Source organism: Somniosus microcephalus, chromosome 9, assembly GCF_052327205.1.
Source record: "Somniosus microcephalus isolate GS21.2 chromosome 9, FLI_Smic_1.0, whole genome shotgun sequence".
Taxonomy (NCBI): domain Eukaryota; kingdom Metazoa; phylum Chordata; class Chondrichthyes; order Squaliformes; family Somniosidae; genus Somniosus; species Somniosus microcephalus.
Window position 1 is genome coordinate 251,814,848 of NC_140995.1, and position 21,503 is coordinate 251,836,350.

Genomic DNA, 21,503 nt, shown 5'->3' on the forward strand with positions numbered 1-21,503 from the left:
TTTAGGGAGGATGTGAAGGTCCTTGAGAGGGTGTAGAGGAATTTACCAGAATGGTTCCAGGGATGAGGGATTTTAGCTACAAAGTTAGGTTGGAGAAGCTGGATTTGTTTTCATTAGAGCGAAGGAGGTTGAGGGGAGATTTGATGGAGGTGTACAAGATTACGACAGGTTTGGATAAGATAGACAGAGAAAGGCTGTTCCCACTAGTTGATGGTACAAGGACCAGGGGACACAGATTTAAGGTTTTGGGCAAGAGATACAGGGGGGACGTGAGGAAAAACTTTTTTACGCAGCGAGTGGTGATGACCTGGAACTCACTGCCGACGGAAGTGGTGGAAGCGGAGACACTCAATGTTTTCAAGGGGAGACTGGATAGGCACTTGAGGGAAATAAACTTGCAGGGCTACGGGGATAGAGCGGGGGAATGGGACTGACTGGATTACTCTACAGAGAGCTGGCACGGACTGGATGGGCCGAATGGCCTCCTTCTGTGCCGTAGTGACTAGTAAAAGTAAGTCCCTTAGAGACTAAGTCAGGTAAAATTATAATGGGGAATAAGGAAATGGCAGAGACTTTAAACAAATATTAAATATCTGTCTTCACAGTAGAAGACACAAAAATAGTGGGGAACCAAGGGGCTGATGAGAGCGAGGAACTTAAAAGTAATTAATATCAGTAGAGAAAAAGTACTTGAGAAACTAAAGAGTAGAAGCTGACGAATCCCTGGACCTGATGACCTACATCCTAGGGTTCTAAAAGAGGTGGCTGCAGAGATAGTGGATGCATTGGTTGTGATCTTCCAAATTCCCTCGATTCAGGAAAGGTCCCAGCGGATTGGAAGGTCGCAAATGTAACACCGCTAGTCAAGAAAGGAGGGAGAGAGAAAACGGGGAACTACAGGCCAGTTAGCCTGACATCAGTCGTTGGGAAAATGCTGGAATCCATTGTTAAGGAAGTGGTATCAGGGCACTTAGATAATCATAATATGGTTAGACAGAGTCAGCATGGTTTTATGAAAGGGGAATCGTGTTTAACAAATTTATTAGAGTTTCTTGAGGATGTAACTAGCAGGGTAGATAACGGGGAACCAGTGGATGTAGTATATTTGGATTTCCATAAGGCATTCGATAAGGTGCCACAGAAAAGGTTATTACACAAGATAAGGGCTCATGTGGTTGGGGGTAATATAGTAGCACGGATAGAGGATTGGTTAACGGAAAGAAAACATAAACATGGTAATTTTCCAGTTGTCACGTTGTCGCTAGTGGGGTGCCACAGGGATCAGTGCTTGGGGCCTCAGCTATTTACAATCTATATCAATGACTTGGATGAAGGGACCGAGTGCAATATATCCATGTTTGCTGACGATACAAAGCTAGGTGGGAAAATAAGCTGTGAGGAGGACACAGAGCCTGCAAAGGGATATAAACAGGTTAAGTGAGTGGGCAATAAGGTGGCAGATGGAGTATAATGTGGGTAAATGTGAGGTTATTCACTTTGGTAGGAAGAATAGAAAAGCAGAATATTTTTTACATTGTGAGAAACTATTAAATGTTGGTGTTCAGATAATCATAGAATAGTTACAGCACAGAAGGAGGCCATTCGGCCCATCGAGCCCGTGCCGGCTCTCTGCAAGTGCACTTCAGCTAGTCCCACACCCCCGCCCTTTCCCTGTAGCCCTGCAATTTTTTTTCCTTCGGGTACTTATCCAGCTCCCTTTTGAAACCCACAATTGAATCTGCCTCCACCACCCTTTCAGGCAGTGCATTCCAGATCATAACCACTCGCTGTGTAAAACAGTTTTTCCTCATGTCACCTTTGGTTCTTTTGCCAATCACCTTAAATCTGTGTCCTCTGGTTCTCGACCCTTCCGCCAATGGGAACAGTTTCTCTCTCTCTACTCTATCCAGACCCCTCATGATTTTGAACACCTCTATCAAATCTCCTCTCAACCTTCTCTGCTCTAAGGAGAACAACCCTAGCTTCTCCAGTCTATCCACATAACTGAAGTCCCTCATCCCTGGAACCAATCTTGTAAATCCTTTCTGCACCCTCTATAAGGCCTTCACATCCTTCCTAAAGTGCGGTGCCCAGAATTGGACACAATACTCCAGTTGAGGCAGAACCAGTGTTTTATAAAGGTTCATCATAACTTCCTTGCTTTTGTACGCTATGCCTCGAAGTCCAGGATCCCAAATGCTTTTTTAACTTCTTTCTCAACCTGCCCTGCCACCTTCAACGATTTGTGCGCATATACCCCCAGGTCTCTCTGTTCATGCACCCGCTTTAGGATTGTACCCTTTAGTTTATATTGCTTTTCCTCGTTCTTCCTACCTAAATGTATCACTTTGCACTTTCCTGCGTTAAATTTCATCTGCCATGTGCCCGCCCATTCCACCAGCCTGTCTATGTCCTCTTGAAGTCTGTCACTATCCTCCTCACTGTTGACTACACTTCCAAGTTTTGTGTCATTGCAAATTTCGTACGTCTAAGTCATTAATGCATATCAAGAAAAGCAGTGGTCCTAGTACTTAAATCTCCTAGGGTCGAGAGATTTGGGTGTTCTCTTACAGGAAACAGAGAAATTTAGCGTGCAGGTACAGCAAGCAATTAGGAAGGCAAGTGGCCTGTTGGCCTTTATGGCAAGGGGGTTGGAGTATAAGAGTAAGGAAGTCTTGCTACAATTGTACAGGGCTTTGGTGAGACCACACCTGGAATACTGTGCACAGTTTTTGTCTCTTTATCTGAGGAAGGATATACTTGCCTTGGAGGCGGTGCAATGAAGGTTCACTAGATTGGTCCCTGGGATGAGAGCGTTGCCCTATGAGGAGAGATTGAGTAGATTGGGCCTATACTCTCTGGAGTTTAGAAAAATGAGAGGTGTTCTCATTGAAACATAAGACTCTGAGGGGGATTGACAGGGTAGATGCTGAGAGGTTGTTTCCCCTGGCTGGAGTGTCTAGAACTAGAGGGCATAATCTCAGGATAAGGGGTCGGCCATTTAAGACTGAGATGAGGAATTTCTTCACTCAGAGGGTTGTGAATCTTTGGAATTCTCTACCCCAAAGGGCTGTGGATGCTCAGTCGTTGAGTATATTCAAGGCTGAGATTGATAGATTTTTGGACTCTAGGGGAATCGAGGGATATGGGGATTCAGCAGGAAATGGTCGAAGATCAGCCATGATCTTATTGAATGTTGGAGGAGGCTCGAGGGGCCATGTGGCCAACTCCTGCTCCTAATTCTTATGCATGTCAGACAAAATTTGATGGCAGGCCACGAGATATTGGGAGGAGTGACTAAAAGCTTTGTCAAAGAGGTAGATTTTAAGCAGCTTCTTAAAGGAGGACATACTGATGATATTATGATCACTGTTCCCCAAATGCTCCCCCACTGAAACATGCTCCACTTCATTTGCCAGAACTAGGACCAGCACTGCTTCCTTCCTCATTGGGTTGGAAACACACTGATCAAGAAAGTTCTCTTGTACACATTTCAGGAATTCCTCCCCCTCTCTGCCCTTTACACTGTTACTATCCCAGTCTATATTAGGATAATTAAAGTCCCTCATTATCACTATGTAGTTCTTGCATCTTTATGTAATTTGTCTGCAAATTTGCTCCTCAGTCTCGTTCCCACTATTCAGCAGCCGATAGTATACACCCAGTAGTGTAATAGTTCCTCTATTGTTCCTTAATTCTAACCAAATCGATTCTGTCTTTAACCCCTCAACCACATCATCCCACCTCAGTGAGAGAATAGTTTCTTTAAGAAATAGGAGCATGAGTAGGCCATACGCCCCCTCGATCCTGCTCCGCCATTCAATAAGATCATGGCTGATCATCGACCTCAACTCCACTTTCCCGCCCAATCTCCATATTGCTTGATTCCTCTAGAGTTCAAAAATCTATCTATCTCAGCCTTGAATATACTCAAAGACTCAGCATTCACAGCCCTCTGGGGCAGAGAATTCCAAAGATTCACAACCCCCTGAGTGAAGAAATTCCCCCTCATCTCAGTCTTAAATGGCCGACCTCTTATCCTGAGACTGTGTCCCCTAGTTCTAGACACTCCAGCCAGGGGAAACAACCTCTCAGCATCTACCCTGTCAATCCCCTTCAGAATCTTGTATGTTTCAATGAGATCACCTCTCATTCTTCTAAACTCCAGAGAGTATCGGCCCATTCTACACAATCTCTCCTCATAGGACAGCCCTCTCATCCCAGGAATCAATCTAGTGAACCTTCGTTGCACCGCCTCCAAGGCAAGTATATCCTTCCTTAGATAAGGAGACCAAAACTGTGCACAGTACTCCAGGTGTGGTCTCACCAAGGCCCTGTACAATTGTAGCAAGACTTCCTTACTCTTATACTCCAACCCCCTTGCAATAAAGGCCAACATGCCATTTGCCTTTCTTATTGCTAGCTGTACCTGCATGCTAGCTTTCTGTGTTTCTTGCATGAGGACACCGAAATCTCTCTCAACACCAACATTTGAAAGTATCCCACCATTTAAAAAATATTCAGTTTTTCTATTCGTCCTACCAAAGTGACTAACCTCACATTTCCTTACATTATATTCCATCTACCACCTTACTGCCCGCTCACTTAGTCTATCTATATTCCTTTGCAGACTCTGTGTTCTCCCCACAGCTTACTGTCCCACCTAACTTTGTATCGTCAGCAAACTTGGATACATTAAACTCGGTCCCTTCATCTAGGTCATTAATATAGATTGTAAATCGCTGAGGCCCCAACATTGATCCTTGCGGCACCCCACTAGTTACAGCCTTCCAACCTGAAAAAGATCCGTTTATCCCTACTCTCTGTTTTCTTTCCGTTAACCAATCCTCTATCCATGCTACTATATTACCCCAAACCCCATGAGCCCTAATCTTGTGTAATAATCTTTTATGTGGCACCTTATCGAATGCCTGTTTGGAAATCCAAATATACTACATCCACTGGTTCCCCTTTATCTACCCTGCTAGTTACATCCTCAAAAAACTCTAATAAATTTGACAAACACGATTTCCCTTTCATAAAACCATGCTGACTCTGCCTGATCATGTTATGAGTTTCTCAGTGCCCCGATACCACTTCCTTAACAATGGATTCCAGCATTTTCCCTAGTACTGATGTCAGGCTAACTGGCCTGTAGTTCCCTGTTTTTTCTCTCCCTCCTTTCTTGAATAGTGGGGTTACATTTGCGACCTTCCAATCCGCTGGGACCGTTCTAGAATCTAGGGAATTTTGGAAGATCAAAACCTATCTCTGCAGCCACCTCTTTTAGCACCCTAGGATGTAGGCCATCAGGTCCAGGGGATTTGTCGGGTTTTAGTCCCATTAGTTTCTCTAGTACTTTTTCTCTACTTGTATTAATTACGTTAAGTTCCTCACCCTCATTAGACCCTTGGTTCCCCACCATTTTTGGTGTGCTTTTTGTGTCTTCTACTGTGAAGACAGATACAAAATATTTGTTTAACATTTTTGCCATTTCCTTATTCCCCTAATAATTTCTCCTGTCTCAGCCTCTAAGGGACCAATGTTTACTTTTGCTACTCTTTTCCTTTTTACATACTTGTAGAAGCTCTTACAATCTGCTTTTATATTTCTTGCTAGTTTTCTCTCTATTTTTTCCCTTTTTATCAATTATTTGGTCATCCTGGTTTCTGAAACTCTTCCAATCCTCAAGCTTACTAATATTCTTTGCAACATTATAAGCTTCTTCTTTCAGTCTAATTCTATCCTTAACTTCTTTATCATAGAAAGTTCCAGCACGGAAGGAGACCATTTCGGCCCATTGTGTCCGTGCCGGCCAACAAAGAGCTCTCCAGCCTAATCCCACTTCCCAGCTCTTGGTCCGTAGCCCTGCAGGTTACAGCACTTCAAGCGCATCTCCAAGTACTTCTTAAATGTGGTGAGGGTTCCTGCCTCTACCACCCTTTCAGGCAGTGAGTTCCAGACCCCCACAGCCCTCTGGGGGAAGAAATTTCCCCTCAAATCCCCTCTAAACCTTCCACCAATTACTTTAAATCTGCGCCCCCTGGTTTTTGACCCCTCTGCTAAGGGAAATAGGTCCTTTCTATCCGCTTTATCTATGCCCCTCATAATTTTATACACCTCAATAAGGTCTCCCCTCAGCCTCCTCTGTTCCAAGGAAAACAGACCCAGCCTATCCAGTCTTTCCTCATAGGTAAGATTCTCTACTCCTGGCAACATCCTTGTAAATCTCCTCTGTACCCTCTCTAGTGCAATCACATCTTTCCTGTAATGTGGTGACCAGAACTGCACGCAGTACTCTAGCTGAGGCCTAACTAGTGTTTTATACAGTTGAAGCATAACCCCCCCCGCTCTTGTATTCTATGCCACGGCTAATAAAGGCAAGCATTCCATATGCCTTCTTAACCACTTATCTACCAGTCCTGCTACCTTCAGGGATCTGTGGACATGCACTCCAAGGTCCCTTTGTTCGTCTACACTACTCGGTGTCCTACTATTTAATGTGTATTCCCTTTCCTTGTTAGCCCTCCCCAAATGTGTGGTTGATACTGAAGAAGGAAGCTGTAGACTGCAGGAAGATATCAATAAATTAGTCAGATGGGCAGAACAGGGGAAAATGGAATTTAGTTAGCCACGGTTGGATCACTTTTCCCGTGGATTTTTTGTTTCTCAATGGAGTGTATTTTTGTTGAGAATGATGAAATATTTCTTTAAATGCTAGCCACTGCTCATCTACCACCATACCTTTTAATCTATTTTTCCAATCTACCTTGGCTAGCTTTCCCCTCATACCTATGTAATTGGCTTTATTTAAGTTTAAGACTCAAGTTTCGGACTTAGGCAAGTTACTCTCAAACTTAATGTGAAATTCTATCATATTATGATCACTCTGCCCCAGAGGATCCTTTACTATGAAATTGCTAATTAACCCTGTCTCATTGCACAATACAAGATCTAAAATAGCCTGTTCCCTGGTTGGTTCCATGACTTATTGTTCTAGGAAACTGTCCTGAATGCATTCCATGAACTCGTCCTCCAGACTACCTTTGCCAATTTAATTTGTCCAGTCTATATGAAGATTAAAGTCCCGCAAGATTATTGCAATACCTTTGTTACAATCTCCTACAATTTCTTGATTAATATTCTGTCCAGTGGTATAGCTACTGTTAGGGGGCCTATATACTACTCCCACCAGTGTTTTCTGCCCCTTTTCATTCCTTATCTCCACCCATACTGATTCTACTTCCTGATCTTCCGAGCCAAGATCTTTTCTCTCTACTGTCCTTATGTCATCCTTTATAGTCAGGGCTACTCTCCCTCCTTTTCCATTCTGCCTGTCTTTTCGAAACATCAAGTAACCTGGAACATTTAGTTCCCAACCTTGGCCACCTTGCAACCATGTCTCTGTAATGGCTATTAGATCAAACCCATTTATCTCTATTTGTGGCACTAGTTCGTCTATCTTGTTACGAATGCTTTGTGCATTCAGATAAAGAGCCTTTAATTTAAATTTTTTACCATTATTCCCTGCGTTAATCTGATTCTCTGCTGCACTGCTACCGTTAAACTCTGTCCCTTCCTGTCACTCTGCTTATTTTTACCCAAATCGCTACACTGCTCTATTGCCTTAATCTTTCTCTTTAGATTTCTAAATTTCCCCTCACATGACCCCCCCCTTTTATTAGTTTAAAGCCCTTTGATCAACACTGCCACCCACCTCCTTTAGTTCCTTCCCTATCTTTCCTGAATATCTTGTAGCTAGGAATATTACCTTCCTAACCCTTCCCTTTGAGCCAGGTTTTATAGAGTCATTACGGCACAGAAGGAGGCCATTCTGCCCATCGAGTCCGTGCCGGCTCTCTATCGAGCAATCTAGTCAGTCCCATTCCCCCGCTCTACCTCCTTGGCCCTGCAAGTTTATTTCCCTCTAGTGCCTATCCAATTTCCTTTTGAAATCATTGATCATCTCCGCTTCTACCACCCTTGTCGGCAATGAGTTCCAGGTCCTCACCACTCACTGTGTAAAAAGGTTCTTCCTCACATCCCCCCTGTATCTCTTGCCCAAAACCTTAAATCTGTGACCCCTAGTCCTTGCACCATCAACTAATGGGAACAGCCTTTCTCTGTCTACCTTACCAAACCTGTCATAATCTTGTACACCTCCATCAAATCTCCCCTCAACCTCCTTTGCTCCAAGGAGAACAAGCCCAGCTTCTCCAACCAAACCTTGTAGCTAAAATCCCTCATCCCTGGAACCATTCTGGTAAATCTCCTCTGCGCCCTCTTAAGGACCTTCACATCCTTCCTAAAGTGTGGTGACCAGAACTGGGCGCAATACTCCAATTGTGGCCTAACCAGAGCTTTATAGAGGTTCAGCATAACTTCCCTGCTTTTGTACTCAATACCTCTATTTATGAAGCCCAAGATCCCATATGCTTTGCTAACCACACTCTCAATATGTCCTGCCACCTTCAAAGATCTAAATCTCTCTGTCCCTGAACACTCTTTAAAAAACTGTGCCATTAAGTGTATATTGCCTCTCCCTGTTCCTTCTGCCAAAATGCATCACCTGACACTTCTCTGTATTAAATTCCGTCTGCCCATTCTGCTAGCCTTTCTGTGTCCTGTTGCAGTCGATTGGTATCCTCCTCACTGTTGCCACTATATCGTCGTCCCTTGTAGCGACTTGTGCCTGCAGCACACCGACCTTATTTACCATGCTCTCTTCATTTATGCACGACTGCTTTGCAGTTGCTCCCTGTCTGATCTCTCCTATTTCTGAACTATTCTTTACTCTAGTGCTCTTTGCCTCTTCCTGTCCTCTGTGCAACTTGTTTCTCCTCTCTAACGTTTCATTCCTTTTTTTAATTCATTGCTGGGATGTGTGTGTCGCTGGCAAGGCCAGCATTTATTGCCCATCCCTAATTGCCCTTGGGAAGGTGATGGTGAGCCGCTGCCTTAACCCACTGGTGCCCATCCCCCTGCCAAACTAGTTTTAACCCTTCCCACAGCACAAACAAACTGTTTCTTCAGAAAGAGGTTTTGAGAGACATGAGCGTGACTAATCGGTGGTTATTGAGAATGTTTGGGCAGCGGTCTTTTATCGATCTGTACCTTGTGTAAAACTATCAGGTTATGTACACACATGGAAAGACTGAAGAATTCCTACTGAGTCCCTGGTGTGTGCTGTTGAAAGAGGATTTCAGCCTCTGGTGTAAACAGTCGGATCTCTGTGCATCTTCCCCACAGGCGGCTCTGCTCAATGTCGTGTCTCGAGATTCCTTCGCGGCTCCAGAGAAGGATGTTTTTCTGGCTCTGATGAACTGGTGTAAACAGAATCCAGATGAGATACACGCAGAGATCATGAAGGCAGTCCGCTTGCCTTTAATGAGTTTAACGGAATTGCTGAATGTTGTGCGGCCTGCAGCTCTGCTCTCCGCCGACACCATCTTAGATGCCATCAAGATCCGTTCCGAGAGTCGCGATATGGATCTGAACTACAGGGGCATGCTCAGTGAGTATCGCCACACTACAGGGGCACGCTGACTGTCAGCTCACTACAGGGAGGGGCATGCCCACTACAGGGGCACGCTGACTGTCAGCTCACTACAGAGGCACGCTCACTACAGAGGCACGCTCACTACAGGGACACGCTGACTGTCGGCTCACTACAGGGGCATGCTCACTACAGGGGCACGCTGACTGTCGGCTCACTACAGGGGCATGCTCACTACAGGGACACGCTCACTCCAGGGACACGCTCACTACAGGGGCACGCTGACTGTCGGCTCACTACAGGGACACGCTCACGACAGGGGCACGCTGACTGTCAGCTCACTACAGAGGCATGCTCACTACAGGGGCACGCTCACTACAGGGGCACGCTGACTGTCGGCTCACTACAGGGGCACGCTCACTACAGGGACACGCTCACTACAGGGACACGCTCACTACAGGGACACGCTCAGTACAGGGGCACACTCACTACAGGGACACGCTCACTACAGGGGCACGCTGACTGTCAGCTCACTACAGGGACACGCTCACTACAGGGGCACGCTGACTGTCAGCTCACTACAGGGGCACACTCACTACAGGGACACGCTCACTACAGGGGCACGCTGACTGTCAGCTCACTACAGGGACACGCTCACTACAGGGGCACGCTGACTGTCAGCTCACTACTGGGACACGCTCACTACAGGGGCACGCTGACTGTCAGCTCACTACAGGGACACGCTCACTACAGGGACACGCTCACTACAGGGGCACGCTGACTGTCAGCTCACTACAGGGAGGGGCACGCTCACTACAGGGGCACGCTGACTGTCAGCTCACTACTGGGACACGCTCACTACAGGGGCACGCTGACTGTCAGCTCACTACAGGGACACGCTCACTACAGGGACACGCTCACTACAGGGGCACGCTGACTGTCAGCTCACTACAGGGAGGGGCACGCTCACTACAGGGGCACGCTGACTGTCAGCTCACTACAGGGACACGCTCACTACAGGGGCACGCTGACTGTCAGCTCACGACAGGGACACGCTCACTACAGGGACACGCTCACTACAGGGGCACGCTGACTGTCGGCTCACTACAGGGGCACGCTGACTGTCAGCTCACTACAGGGACACGCTCACTACAGGGGCACGCTCACTACAGGGACACGATCACTACAGGGGCACGCTGACTGTCAGCTCACTACAGGGACACGCTCACTACAGGGGCACACTCACTACAGGGACATGCTCACTACAGGGGCACGCTGACTGTCGGCTCACTACAGGGGCATGCTGACTGTCATCTCACTACAGGGACACGCTCACTACAGGGGCACACTCACTACAGGGATACGCTCACTACAGGGACACGCTCACTACAGGGGCACGCTGACTGTCAGCTCACTACAGGGAGGGGCACGCTCACTACAGGGACACGCTGACTGTCGGCTCACTACAGGGGCACGCTCACTACAGGGGCACGCTCACTACAGGGGCACGCTGACTGTCGGCTCACTACAGGGGCACGCTGACTGTCAGCTCACTACAGGGAGGGGCACGCTCACTACAGGGACACGCTGACTGTCGGCTCACTACAGGGGCACGCTCACTACAGGGGCACGCTGACTGTCGGCTCACTACAGGGGCACACTCACTATCAGCTCACTACAGGGAGGGGCACGCCCACTACAGGGGCACACTCACTACAGGGGCACACTCACTATCAGCTCACTACAGGGAGGGGCACGCTCACTGCAGGGGCACGCTCACTACAGGGGCACACTCACTACAGGGAGGGGCACACTCACTATCAGCTCCCTACAGGGAGGGGCATGCACGCTACAGGGGCACGCTCACTGCAGGGGCACACTCACTACAGGGGCACGCTGACTGTCAGCTCACTACAGGGGCACGCTCACTACAGGGGCACGCTCACTTCAGGGGCACACTCACTATCAGCTCACTACAGGGTGGGGCACGCTCACTACAGGGGCACACTCACTACAGGGGCACGCTCACTACAGGGGCACGCTGACTGTCGGCTCACTACAGGGGCACGCTCACTACAGGGAGGGGCACACTCACTATCAGCTCCCTACAGGGAGGGGCAGGCTGACTACAGGGACACGCTCAATACAGGGGCACGCTCACTGTCAGCTCACTACAGGGAGGGGCATGCTCACTGCAGGGACACGCTCACTACAGGGGCACGCTGACTGTCGGCTCACTACAGGGGCGCGCTCACTAGCAGCTCACTACAGGGAGGGGCACGCTCACTGTCCTGCTCACTACAGGGGCACGCTCACTGTCCCGCTCACTACAGGGGCACGCTCACTGGTCCCGCTCACTACAGGGGCACGCTCACTGGTCCCGCTCACTACAGGGGCACGCTCACTGGTCCCGCTCACTACAGGGGCACGCTCACTGGTCCCGCTCACTACAGGGGCACGCTCACTGGTCCCGCTCACTACAGGGACACGCTCACTGGTCCCGCTCACTACAGGGGCACGCTCACTGGTCCCGCTCACTACAGGGGCACGCTCACTGGTCCCGCTCACTACAGGGGCACGCTCACTGGTCCCGCTCACTACAGGGGCACGCTCACTGGTCCCGCTCACTACAGGGGCACGCTCACTGGTCCCGCTCACTACAGGGACACGCTCACTGGTCCCGCTCACTACAGGGGCACGCTCACTGGTCCCGCTCACTACAGGGGCACGCTCACTGGTCCCGCTCACTACAGGGGCACGCTCACTGGTCCCGCTCACTACAGGGGCACGCTCACTGGTCCCGCTCACTACAGGGGCACGCTCACTGTTAACTCACTGCAGGGAGGGACATGCTCACTGTTAACTCACTGCAGGGAGGGGCACGCTCACTGTCAATTCACTGCAGGAAGGGTTACGCTCACTATCAGCTCACTACAGGGGCACACTCAGTGAGTATCACGATGCTGGGAATGCAGAGCAGGCCCATCGGTGTAAAGAGAAGGACGAGGCAGTGGTTTTGTGTGGGTCGTCATTGGACTGAATGATAAATAAAGAATCTAATAAGGTTGGAAAATGGGGAGAGAATCAACAAGTACCCCAAAAATCTGTGACTAAACATTGCAACAGTGACTGCGCTTAAAGTAATTCATATGAAGTGCTTTGGGATGTCCTGCGGTCGTGATAGGTGCTATAGAAATGCAAGTCTTTCTTTTAATGTGCTTTCTATAATGGGGTGCCCAAAACTGCACACAGTCTGTAACTGGAGTAAGCAATGTGTTATACCATTGACCATTAACTCTTTGCTCTTGTATCGTGCCTCTATTTATAAAATCCAAATGCTGGTATTTTTATGTCTTTATCTGGTTTAACTGTTTTGAAGCTGCTTAGTTCAGTTTCATGTTATGTGAAGAAAATATCCTTGAAGTTCTGATTAACCCGAACCTTCTTGTTGCCCCAGTACCTGATGAGAACATTGCAGCAATGAAACATGGAGCGCAGGTAATTGGGGGAGAATTGAAAGCCTGCCTGCTTGATGGAGACACACAGAATTACGATCTGGACCATGGCTTCTCCCGGCACCCAATTGATGAAGACTGTAGGTCCGGGATCGAGGTGAAATTGGGCCAGGCATCAATACTGAATCACATTCGCATGCTGCTCTGGGACAGAGACAGTAGGTGGGTTATGGGATGGCTTAGGGGTAGGGTGATATGATAGAAGATATGGTAGTGTAGTGGTTGTGTTACTGGCCTAATAATCCAGAGAACAAGGAGTTCATATCCCACCCGGGCATTTTGAGAATTTGAATTCAATTTTTTTTAAAAGCTGGGATCAGTAACAGTGACCATGAAGCTGTCGGATTGTTGTAAAAACCCAACGGGTTCACGAATGTCCTTTAGGGAAGGAAACCTGCTGTCCTCACCCGGTCTGGGCCTATATGTGACTCCAGTCCCACACCAACGTGGTTGACTCTTAACTGCTCTCTGAAGTGGCCCAGCAAACACTCCATTGTATAAAAACACTATTGGTTCAAGAAGGCCCACCACCATCTTCTCCGGGTCGCTTTCTTGCCCTGCCACCTTCAAAGACTTGTGTACATACACCCCAGGTGTGTCTGTTCCTGCACCCCATTTAAAATTGTACCCTTTAGTTTATTTGCCTCTCCGCATTCTTCCTACCAAAATGTATCACTTCACTTCTCTGTGTTAAATTTCATCTGCCATGTGTCTGCGTATTTCACCAGTCTGTCTATGTCCTCCTGAAGTCTGCTCCTATCCTCCTCATTGTTTAATACATTTCTGAGTTTCATGTCATCCGCATACTTTGAAATGATGCCCTGTGTCCCCAAGTCCAGGTTATTAACATATATCAAAAAGAGAAGTGGTCCTAATACTGACCCCTGGGAGATACCACTGTATACTCTCCTCCTGTCTGGAAATCAGCCGTTCATCGCTACTCTCTGCTTTCTGTCCCTTTGCCAATTTTGTATCCATGTAGCCACTGCCTCTTTAATCCGATGAGCTTTAATTTTTCTAACAAGTTTGGAGGTGAGCGAAGTCTGGAAAGGGTTTCAGCGGTGGGGGAAGTTTGCAAGTGATGGGTGGTATTGATGAGATAGATCTTGGTGGCTTTCAATCTCAGCTCACGGTTCAGGAGGACCCAAGGTTGCACAGTTGGCTGGTTTACCCTGAGTGAACAGGCAGGAAAGGGGGTGGGATCAGGGGCTATGGGGATAAACATTCTGACTCATCCATAATTTAATTTGAGAGCACAATAACAGTGATGGAGAGGTGAAGTTGGGTATTGTTAGTGTACATATCAAGGCTGATCCCATGTTGACACACTGTCACCAAGGGGCAGTGTATAGATGAGGAAAAGTAGATATGGCAGCAGTAGTGGGTCTCGGGAAGGAGATGAATAGTAAGGGAAAGAAGTCACTGGTGGGAGTAGTCTATAGGCCCCCAGACAGTAGCTACACTGCAGGACAGTAAAAATCGAGAAGTAATGGGGGCTTGTAAGAAAGGTACTGCAATAATCATGGGCGATTTTAATAGAAACATAAAGATAGCAGCAGGAGTAGGTCATTCGGCCCCTCAAGCCTGCTTCACCATTCAATGAGATCATGGCTGATCATCCAAATTCAGTACCCGGTCCCTGCTTTCTCCCCATACTCCTTGATCCCTTTAGCCTTAAGAAATATATCCAACTCCTTCTTGAATATATTTAATGAATTGGCCTCTACTGCCTTCTGTGGTAGAGAATTCCACAGGTTCATCACTCTCTGGGTGAAGAAATTCCTCATTTCTGTCCTAAAAGGCCTACCCCTTATCCTTAGACTGTGACCCCTGGTTCTGGATTCCCCGACCATCGGGAACATCCTCCCTGCATCTAGTCTGTCCAGTCCTGCTGGAATTTTATAAGTTTCAATGAGATCCCCTCTCATTCTTCTAAACTCCAGCGAGTACAAGCCCAATCGACCCAATCTCTCCTCATACGTCATTCCTGCCATCCCAGGTATCAGTCTGGTGAATCTTCGCTGAACTCCTTCCATGGCGAGAATATCCTTCCTCAGATAAGGCAACCAAAACTGCACACAATACTCAAGATGTGGTCTCACCAAGGCCCTGTACAACTGCAGCAAGACATCCTTGTTCTTGTACTCAAACCCTCTCGCTATGAAGGCCAACATGCCATTTGCCGCCTTAACCGCCTGCTGCACCTGCATGCTTACCTTCAGCGACTGGTGCACAAGGACACCCAGGTCTCATTGCACTTCCACTTCTCCCAATCTATTGCCATTCAGATAATAATCTGCCTTCCTGTTTTTGACACCAAAGTGGATAACCTCACATTTGTCCACGTTATATTGCATCTGCCATGCTTCTGCCCAATCACCCAACCTGTCCAAATCATCCTGGAGTTTCTCGGCATCCTCCTCACAGCACACACGCCCACCCAGCTTTGTGTCGTCTGCAAACTTGGAGATATTACATCTAGTTCCCTTGTCTAGATCATTAATATATATTGTGAATAGCTGGGGTCCAAGGACCGATCCCTGCGGTACCCCACTAGTCACTGTCTGCCACTCGGAAAAAGACCCGTTTATTCCAACTCTTTGCTTTCTATCTGCCAACCAGTTCTCTATCCAAATCAATACCTTGCCCCCCAATCCCATGTGCCTTAACTTTACACGCTAATCTCTTATGTAGGACCTTATCGAAAGCCCTCTGAAAGTCCAAATACACCACATCCACTGGTTCTCCCTTATCTATTTTACTAGTTACATCCTCAAAAAATACCAGTAGATTAGTCAAGCACGATTTACCTTTTCTAAATCCATGTTGACTTTGTCCGATCCTGTCACTGTTTTCCAAGTGCTCTGCTATTACATCTTTTATAATGGACTCTAGCATTTTTCCCACTAACGATGTCAGGCTTACCGGTCTCTAATTCCCCGTTTTCTCTCTACCACCTTTTTTGAATAGTGGGGTAACATTAGCTACCCTCCAATCCATGGGTACTGTTCCAGATTCCATCGCATGTTGGAAGATGATCAGCAATGCATCTACTATTTCTAGGGCCACTTCCTTAAGTACCCTAGGATGTAGATTATCAGGCCCTGGGGATTTATCGGCCTTCAATCCCATCAATTTCCCTAACACCATTTCCCTACAAATACTGATTTCTTTCAGTTCCTCCCTTTCATCAGACCCTATGTTCCCCGACATTTCCGGGAGGTTATTTGTGTCCTCCTTTGTGAAGACAGAACCAAAATATGTATTTAGTTGGTCTGCCATTTCTTTGTTCCCCATTATAAATTCCCCTGATTCTGACTGCAAGGGACCTACGCTTGACTTCACCAATCTTTTTCTCTTCACGTATCTATAGAAGCTTTTACAGTCAGTTTTTATGTTCCCTGCAAGCTTACTCTCATATTCTATTTTCCCTCTCTTAATTAATCCCTTTATCCTCCTTTGTTGAATCCTAAACTGCTCCCAATCCTCTGGATTACTGCTTTTTTTGGCCAATTTATATGTCCTCTCCTTGGATCTTATGCTATCCCTAATTTCCCTCGTTAGCCACGGTTGAGTCACCTTTTTTGTTTTATTTTTATGCCAAACTGGGATGAACAAATTCTGTAGTTCATCCATGCGGTCTTTGAATGTTTGCCATTGCCTATCCACTGTCAACCCTTTGAGTGACATTCCCCAATCAATCCTACCCAACTCGCGCCTCAGACCATCGTAGTTTCCTTTATTTAAATTCAGGACCCTAGTCTCTGAGTCAACTACTTCATTCTCCATCTTAATGAAGAATTCGATCATATTATAATCGCTCCGACCCAAGGGGCCTCGTACAACAAGATTGCTAATTAATCCTTTCTCGTTTCATAATACCCAGTCTAAGATGGCCTGATCTCTGGTTGGTTCCTCGACATATCGGTCCAGGAAACCATCCCATAAACACTCCAGGAATTCCTCCTCCACAGTATTGTTACTAATTTGGTTAGCCCAATCTATATGTAGATTAAAGTCACCCATGATGACTGCTGTGCCCTTTTTGCACGCTTCTCTAATTTCCCTTTTAATGCCATCCCCAACCTCCGCATTATGTTTGGAGGTCTATATACCACTCCCACTAACGTTTTCTGCCCCTTGGTATTTCTCAGTTCTACCCATACAGATTCCACATCATCAGAGCTAATATCCTTCCTTACAATTGTGTTAATCCCTTCTTTAACCAGTAATGCTACCCCACCTCCCTTTCCTTTTTGACTATCTTTCCTGAATATTGAATACCCCTGGATGTTGAGTTCCCAGCCTTCGCCACCCTGGAGCCATGTTTCCATAATCCCAATCAAATCATATTCGTTTACCTCTATTTGCGCAGCTAATTCATCCACCTTTTTACGAATGCTCCTCGCATTAAGACACAAAGCCTTCAGGCTTGTTTTTTTTAACGCTCTTAGACCTATTAGAATTATTATTTACTGTGACCATGTTTGATTTAAACCGTTGATTTCTCTGACTGCCACTTTTGTTTTTCTCCTTCCTATCTTTTGCTTTTATCCTTGTTTCCCTTTCCTCTGTCCCCCTGCTCAGGTTCCCAACCCCCTGCCATTTTAGTTTAAACCCCCCCCCCCCCCCCCAGAGTACAAGCAAACACTCCCCCTAGGACATCGGTCCCGGCCCTGCCCCGGTGCAAACCCTCCGGTTTGAACTGGTCCCACCTCCCCCAGAACCGGTTCCAATGTCCCAGGAATTTGAATCCCTCCCCCTGGCACCATTCCTTTAGCCACGTATTCATCTGAAATATTCTTCTGTTTCTACTCTGACTAGCACGTGGCACTGGTAGCAATTCTGAGATTACTACATTTGTGGTCCTATTTTTTAATTTACCTCCTAACTCCCTATACTCAGCTTTTAGGACCTCATCCCGTTTTTTTACCTATATCGTTGGTACAGGTAGACTACCCTTTATCTGAACTTCCGAAAACCGAAACCCTCTAAAAACCGAAGGTTTTTTCGGTCAGCGTAAGTCGTGCGCACGACATGACCAGAGTGGCGCACGACTTACGCTGAGCAGAGGGTCAGCGTAAGTCGTGCGCACGACCCCCCCGCCGACCCCCCCCCGCGGACCCCGACCCCCCCCGCGGACCCCCGCCGACCCCGACCCCCGCTGACTTACGCTGAGCAGAGGGTCAGCGTAAGTCGTGCGCACGACCCCCCGCCGACCCCCCCGCGGAACCACCTGACTCTCTTCCAAAGGCTCGAAAGCAACGAGAGCTCTGAGCCCGCGGCGGTGCCGGCCCCTGTTCCGACTGAGCACGACGACCTGTTGGTGGAAATGCGGAACTTCATTGCATTCCAGGCTAGCAGCGACGGACAAGCCACGACTGCGGACCCCCGCCGACCCGGCCCCCGCCGACCCACCTTCCGAAATCCGAAATTTTCCGAAAACCGAAACACGGCTGGTCCCGAGGTTTTCGGATAAAGGATAGTCTACCTGTACCTATATGCACCACGACAACTGGCTGTTCACCCTCCCCATCCAAGATGTCCATATTGATTGGACAAATTAAATTGGCCAAGGTAGCCTTGAGGAAGAGTTCATAGAGTGTATTCGGGATGGTTTCTTAGAACAATACATTGTGGAACCAACCAGGGAGCAGGCTACGTAATGACTTATGAGGAGAGATTGGGTCAATTGGACTTATACTTGCTGGGGTTTAGAAGAATGAGAGGGGATCTCGTTGAAACTTATAAAATTCTAACTAGACAGACTAGATGCAGGAAGGATGTTCCCGATGGCAGGGGAGTCCAGAACCAGGGGTCACAGCCTAAGGATAAGGGGTAAGCCATTTAGGACAGAGATGAGGAATTTCTTCACCCAGAGAGTGGTGAACCTGTGGAATTCTCTACCACAGAAGGCAGTTGAGGCCAATTCATTAAATATATTCAAGAAGGAGTTAGATATATTTCTTAATGCTAAAGGGATCAAGGGATATGGGGAGAAGGCAGGGACCGGGTACTGAGTTTGGATGATCAGCCATGATCTCACTGAATGGCGGAGCAGGCTCGAGGGGCCAAATGGCCTACTCCTGCTCCTATCTTCTATGTTTCTACCTTAGATCTGGTACTGTGTAATGAGACAGGATTAATTAATGATCTCATAGTAAAGGAACCTCTAGGAAAGAGTGATCATAGCATGATAGAAGTTAAATTCAGTTTGAGGGTGAGAAAGTTGTGTCTCAAACCATTGTCCTGAACTTAAATAAAGGCAATTACAAAGGTATGAAGGCAGAGTTGGCTAAAGTTGACTGGGAAAACAGATTAAAGGGTAAGACGGTAGATAAGCAGTAGCAGACAATTAAGGAGATATTTCATAACTCTCAGCAAAGATGTATACCAGTGAGAAGTAAAGACTCTAAGAGAAGGATGAACCATCCATGGCTAACTAAGGAGGTAAAGGATGGTATCAAATTGAAAACAAAGGCATACAGTGTTGCGAAGATTAGAGGCCAAGATCAGATCAGCCATGATCTTATTGAATGTTGGAGCAGGCTCACGGGGCCAAGTGACCGACTCCTGCTCCTATTTCTTATGTTCTTATGAATCTGATTAGGCGGAGTCTGGGAGAAGCTGGATATGGATGGCTTGGGATGTTCGGGGAATGCAAGGGGCAGGTGAGTGAATAGCCTAAATATTACGGACAAAGAAATCAATGGGGTCTTTGGAACAAATGTACACGGTGAGGAATAAGGTTAGTGGTGGAAAGGAGGAGGTTTGTGGGTGCCTTTGCTGTCTAAGGCAATCCTGGAGTAATGAGCGGGAAAGGAGTTATTGCCTCAGATAGTTGAGCCAGATTAAGGTGCGAGACTAATTGGATAGCGCTGCCAAAGAGCCAGCACCATGGGCTGAATGGCCTCCTGTGCTGTATCATTCTATAATTCTATGGTGATGGGTGGCCAGGCCAGTTCTGCAGCCCTTGGATTTGAAGATCTGAAAGTGGCTGGTTTATTAGAAAAGGCGATGGATGGGAGGTTTTGATGGGGATAGGAGCAATGAAAGCAGAAGCAAAGGGCCATGAAAAGGCTGAGAGAAGTGGAAATATTCTGATAGATGGATGGCTAGAGGCAGGCACTGAGGTTGTGATTGGGGGAATCATGGAGAATAGCAATGGCCTTTCTATGGTAAAGACTTGAACTGGCAAGGCTGAGCATAATGGCAAGATCGAAGGTGTGCGAAAGAATTGATTTGCAGGTTGAGATTGTGAGGACAGGAGGCTAGAGAGAGTGGGGAGAATTTAGTTACAGGTTGAATTTGAGGATGAAGAATTGCACAGTGCAAAGACTGAGAGGAAAATAAGGTGGAGCTTTAGGTCAGGAGGGTGGCAGTGGAATGTTTAGTCGCTGTGATGAACATGGAGCACTCCAGAGGTGCACTGATGTATATATTGCAGTGTGTAATGAGTATACCCAGAGTTGATTTTATTCTGTGTCCGCCCTGTCGCCAGCCTTTAAGCTGTAACTTGTGTGATGGCCGCGCCTAGTAGACATGCTCATCTGTTCTCCCTTTACTAGGTCATATTCATACTACATTGAAGTGTCAATGGATGAGCTGGATTGGATTCGTATAATCGATCATTCCAAGTACCTGTGTCGCTCCTGGCAGAACCTTTACTTCACTCCCCGTGTCTGCAGGTGAGCGCAGGCTTCATGCACGTGGCAAAGGGGCACTTATGCTGTCGGTGCCATATCGGGGTCCTGGTCTACAGTGCCAGATACTTTCACTTGTTGCTATCTATTCACAGGAATCGGGTGAGTATTCCTAGTCGGCAAGTGAAGTATACTTGCCAGTTAAATTTTGCCCCATTAGCCTCCATATAGAGTTGTAAACGCTGTTTCGAGGAGGGAGAAATTCTGTTCGGGTTTGTATCTGTGATGAACTATTAGTCTCCCATACAATTACAGCATAGCATGAACTCAGCACAGTAAGTGTATGAAAAATTTAACCGCTGATCGTGGCAAATGGATTATAATTGTCAGCTTGGTTTAGTTGTTGGCGCACTCATTTCTGATCCCGAAGGTCATGGGTTCAAGCCCCACTCCAGGACTTGAGCATATAATATAAGTTGAGGGCAGTGGATAATATAAATGTGGCAGTTTGTTTAATTGGAACTGTCAGAGCAGAACGAACAAGCCTGAAGCAAAATCCGGTTAAAAGGAAAATTCTCTGTCAAATAGAATCTGGGTGGTATTGACTGCCAGATAGAAAGCTACTGAGGTAATGAATATCATTAACAGATGCGGGCAGGCTATACGGTTCAATGAAATTGAGGGTAATAAGGATAAGTGCAGGTGGCGATGGCTTCATGTTGCATTGAATATGATGGTACGTTGAACAGCTAGGGCAGTGACTGGTCACTCCGAATAAGGTCAGTGTTAGATGTAATGGTATTTATTTTGGAGTGCAGGCGTCGGACATCAAGCTGTGAGACGTGCCAG

The 21,503-nt window shown here is 47.1% G+C and overlaps 1 protein-coding gene across 3 annotated transcripts in view; it reads left to right on the forward strand.

Moving 5' to 3' along the window:
• The window catches only part of btbd9 (BTB (POZ) domain containing 9), a 250,367-nt gene that overhangs the window by 73,027 nt on the left and 155,837 nt on the right, over nt 1-21,503 (forward strand). For 2 of the 3 annotated variants that reach the window (XM_085998155.1, XM_085998156.1), the window contains exons 4-6: nt 9,250-9,514; nt 12,954-13,173; nt 20,580-20,699. In XM_085998155.1, coding sequence (XP_085854281.1) covers nt 9,250-9,514; nt 12,954-13,173; nt 20,580-20,699 — 605 coding nt within the window. The remainder of the gene's footprint in view (nt 1-9,249; nt 9,515-12,953; nt 13,174-20,579; nt 20,700-21,503) is intronic. The other variant, XM_085998157.1, reaches the window with a different exon arrangement.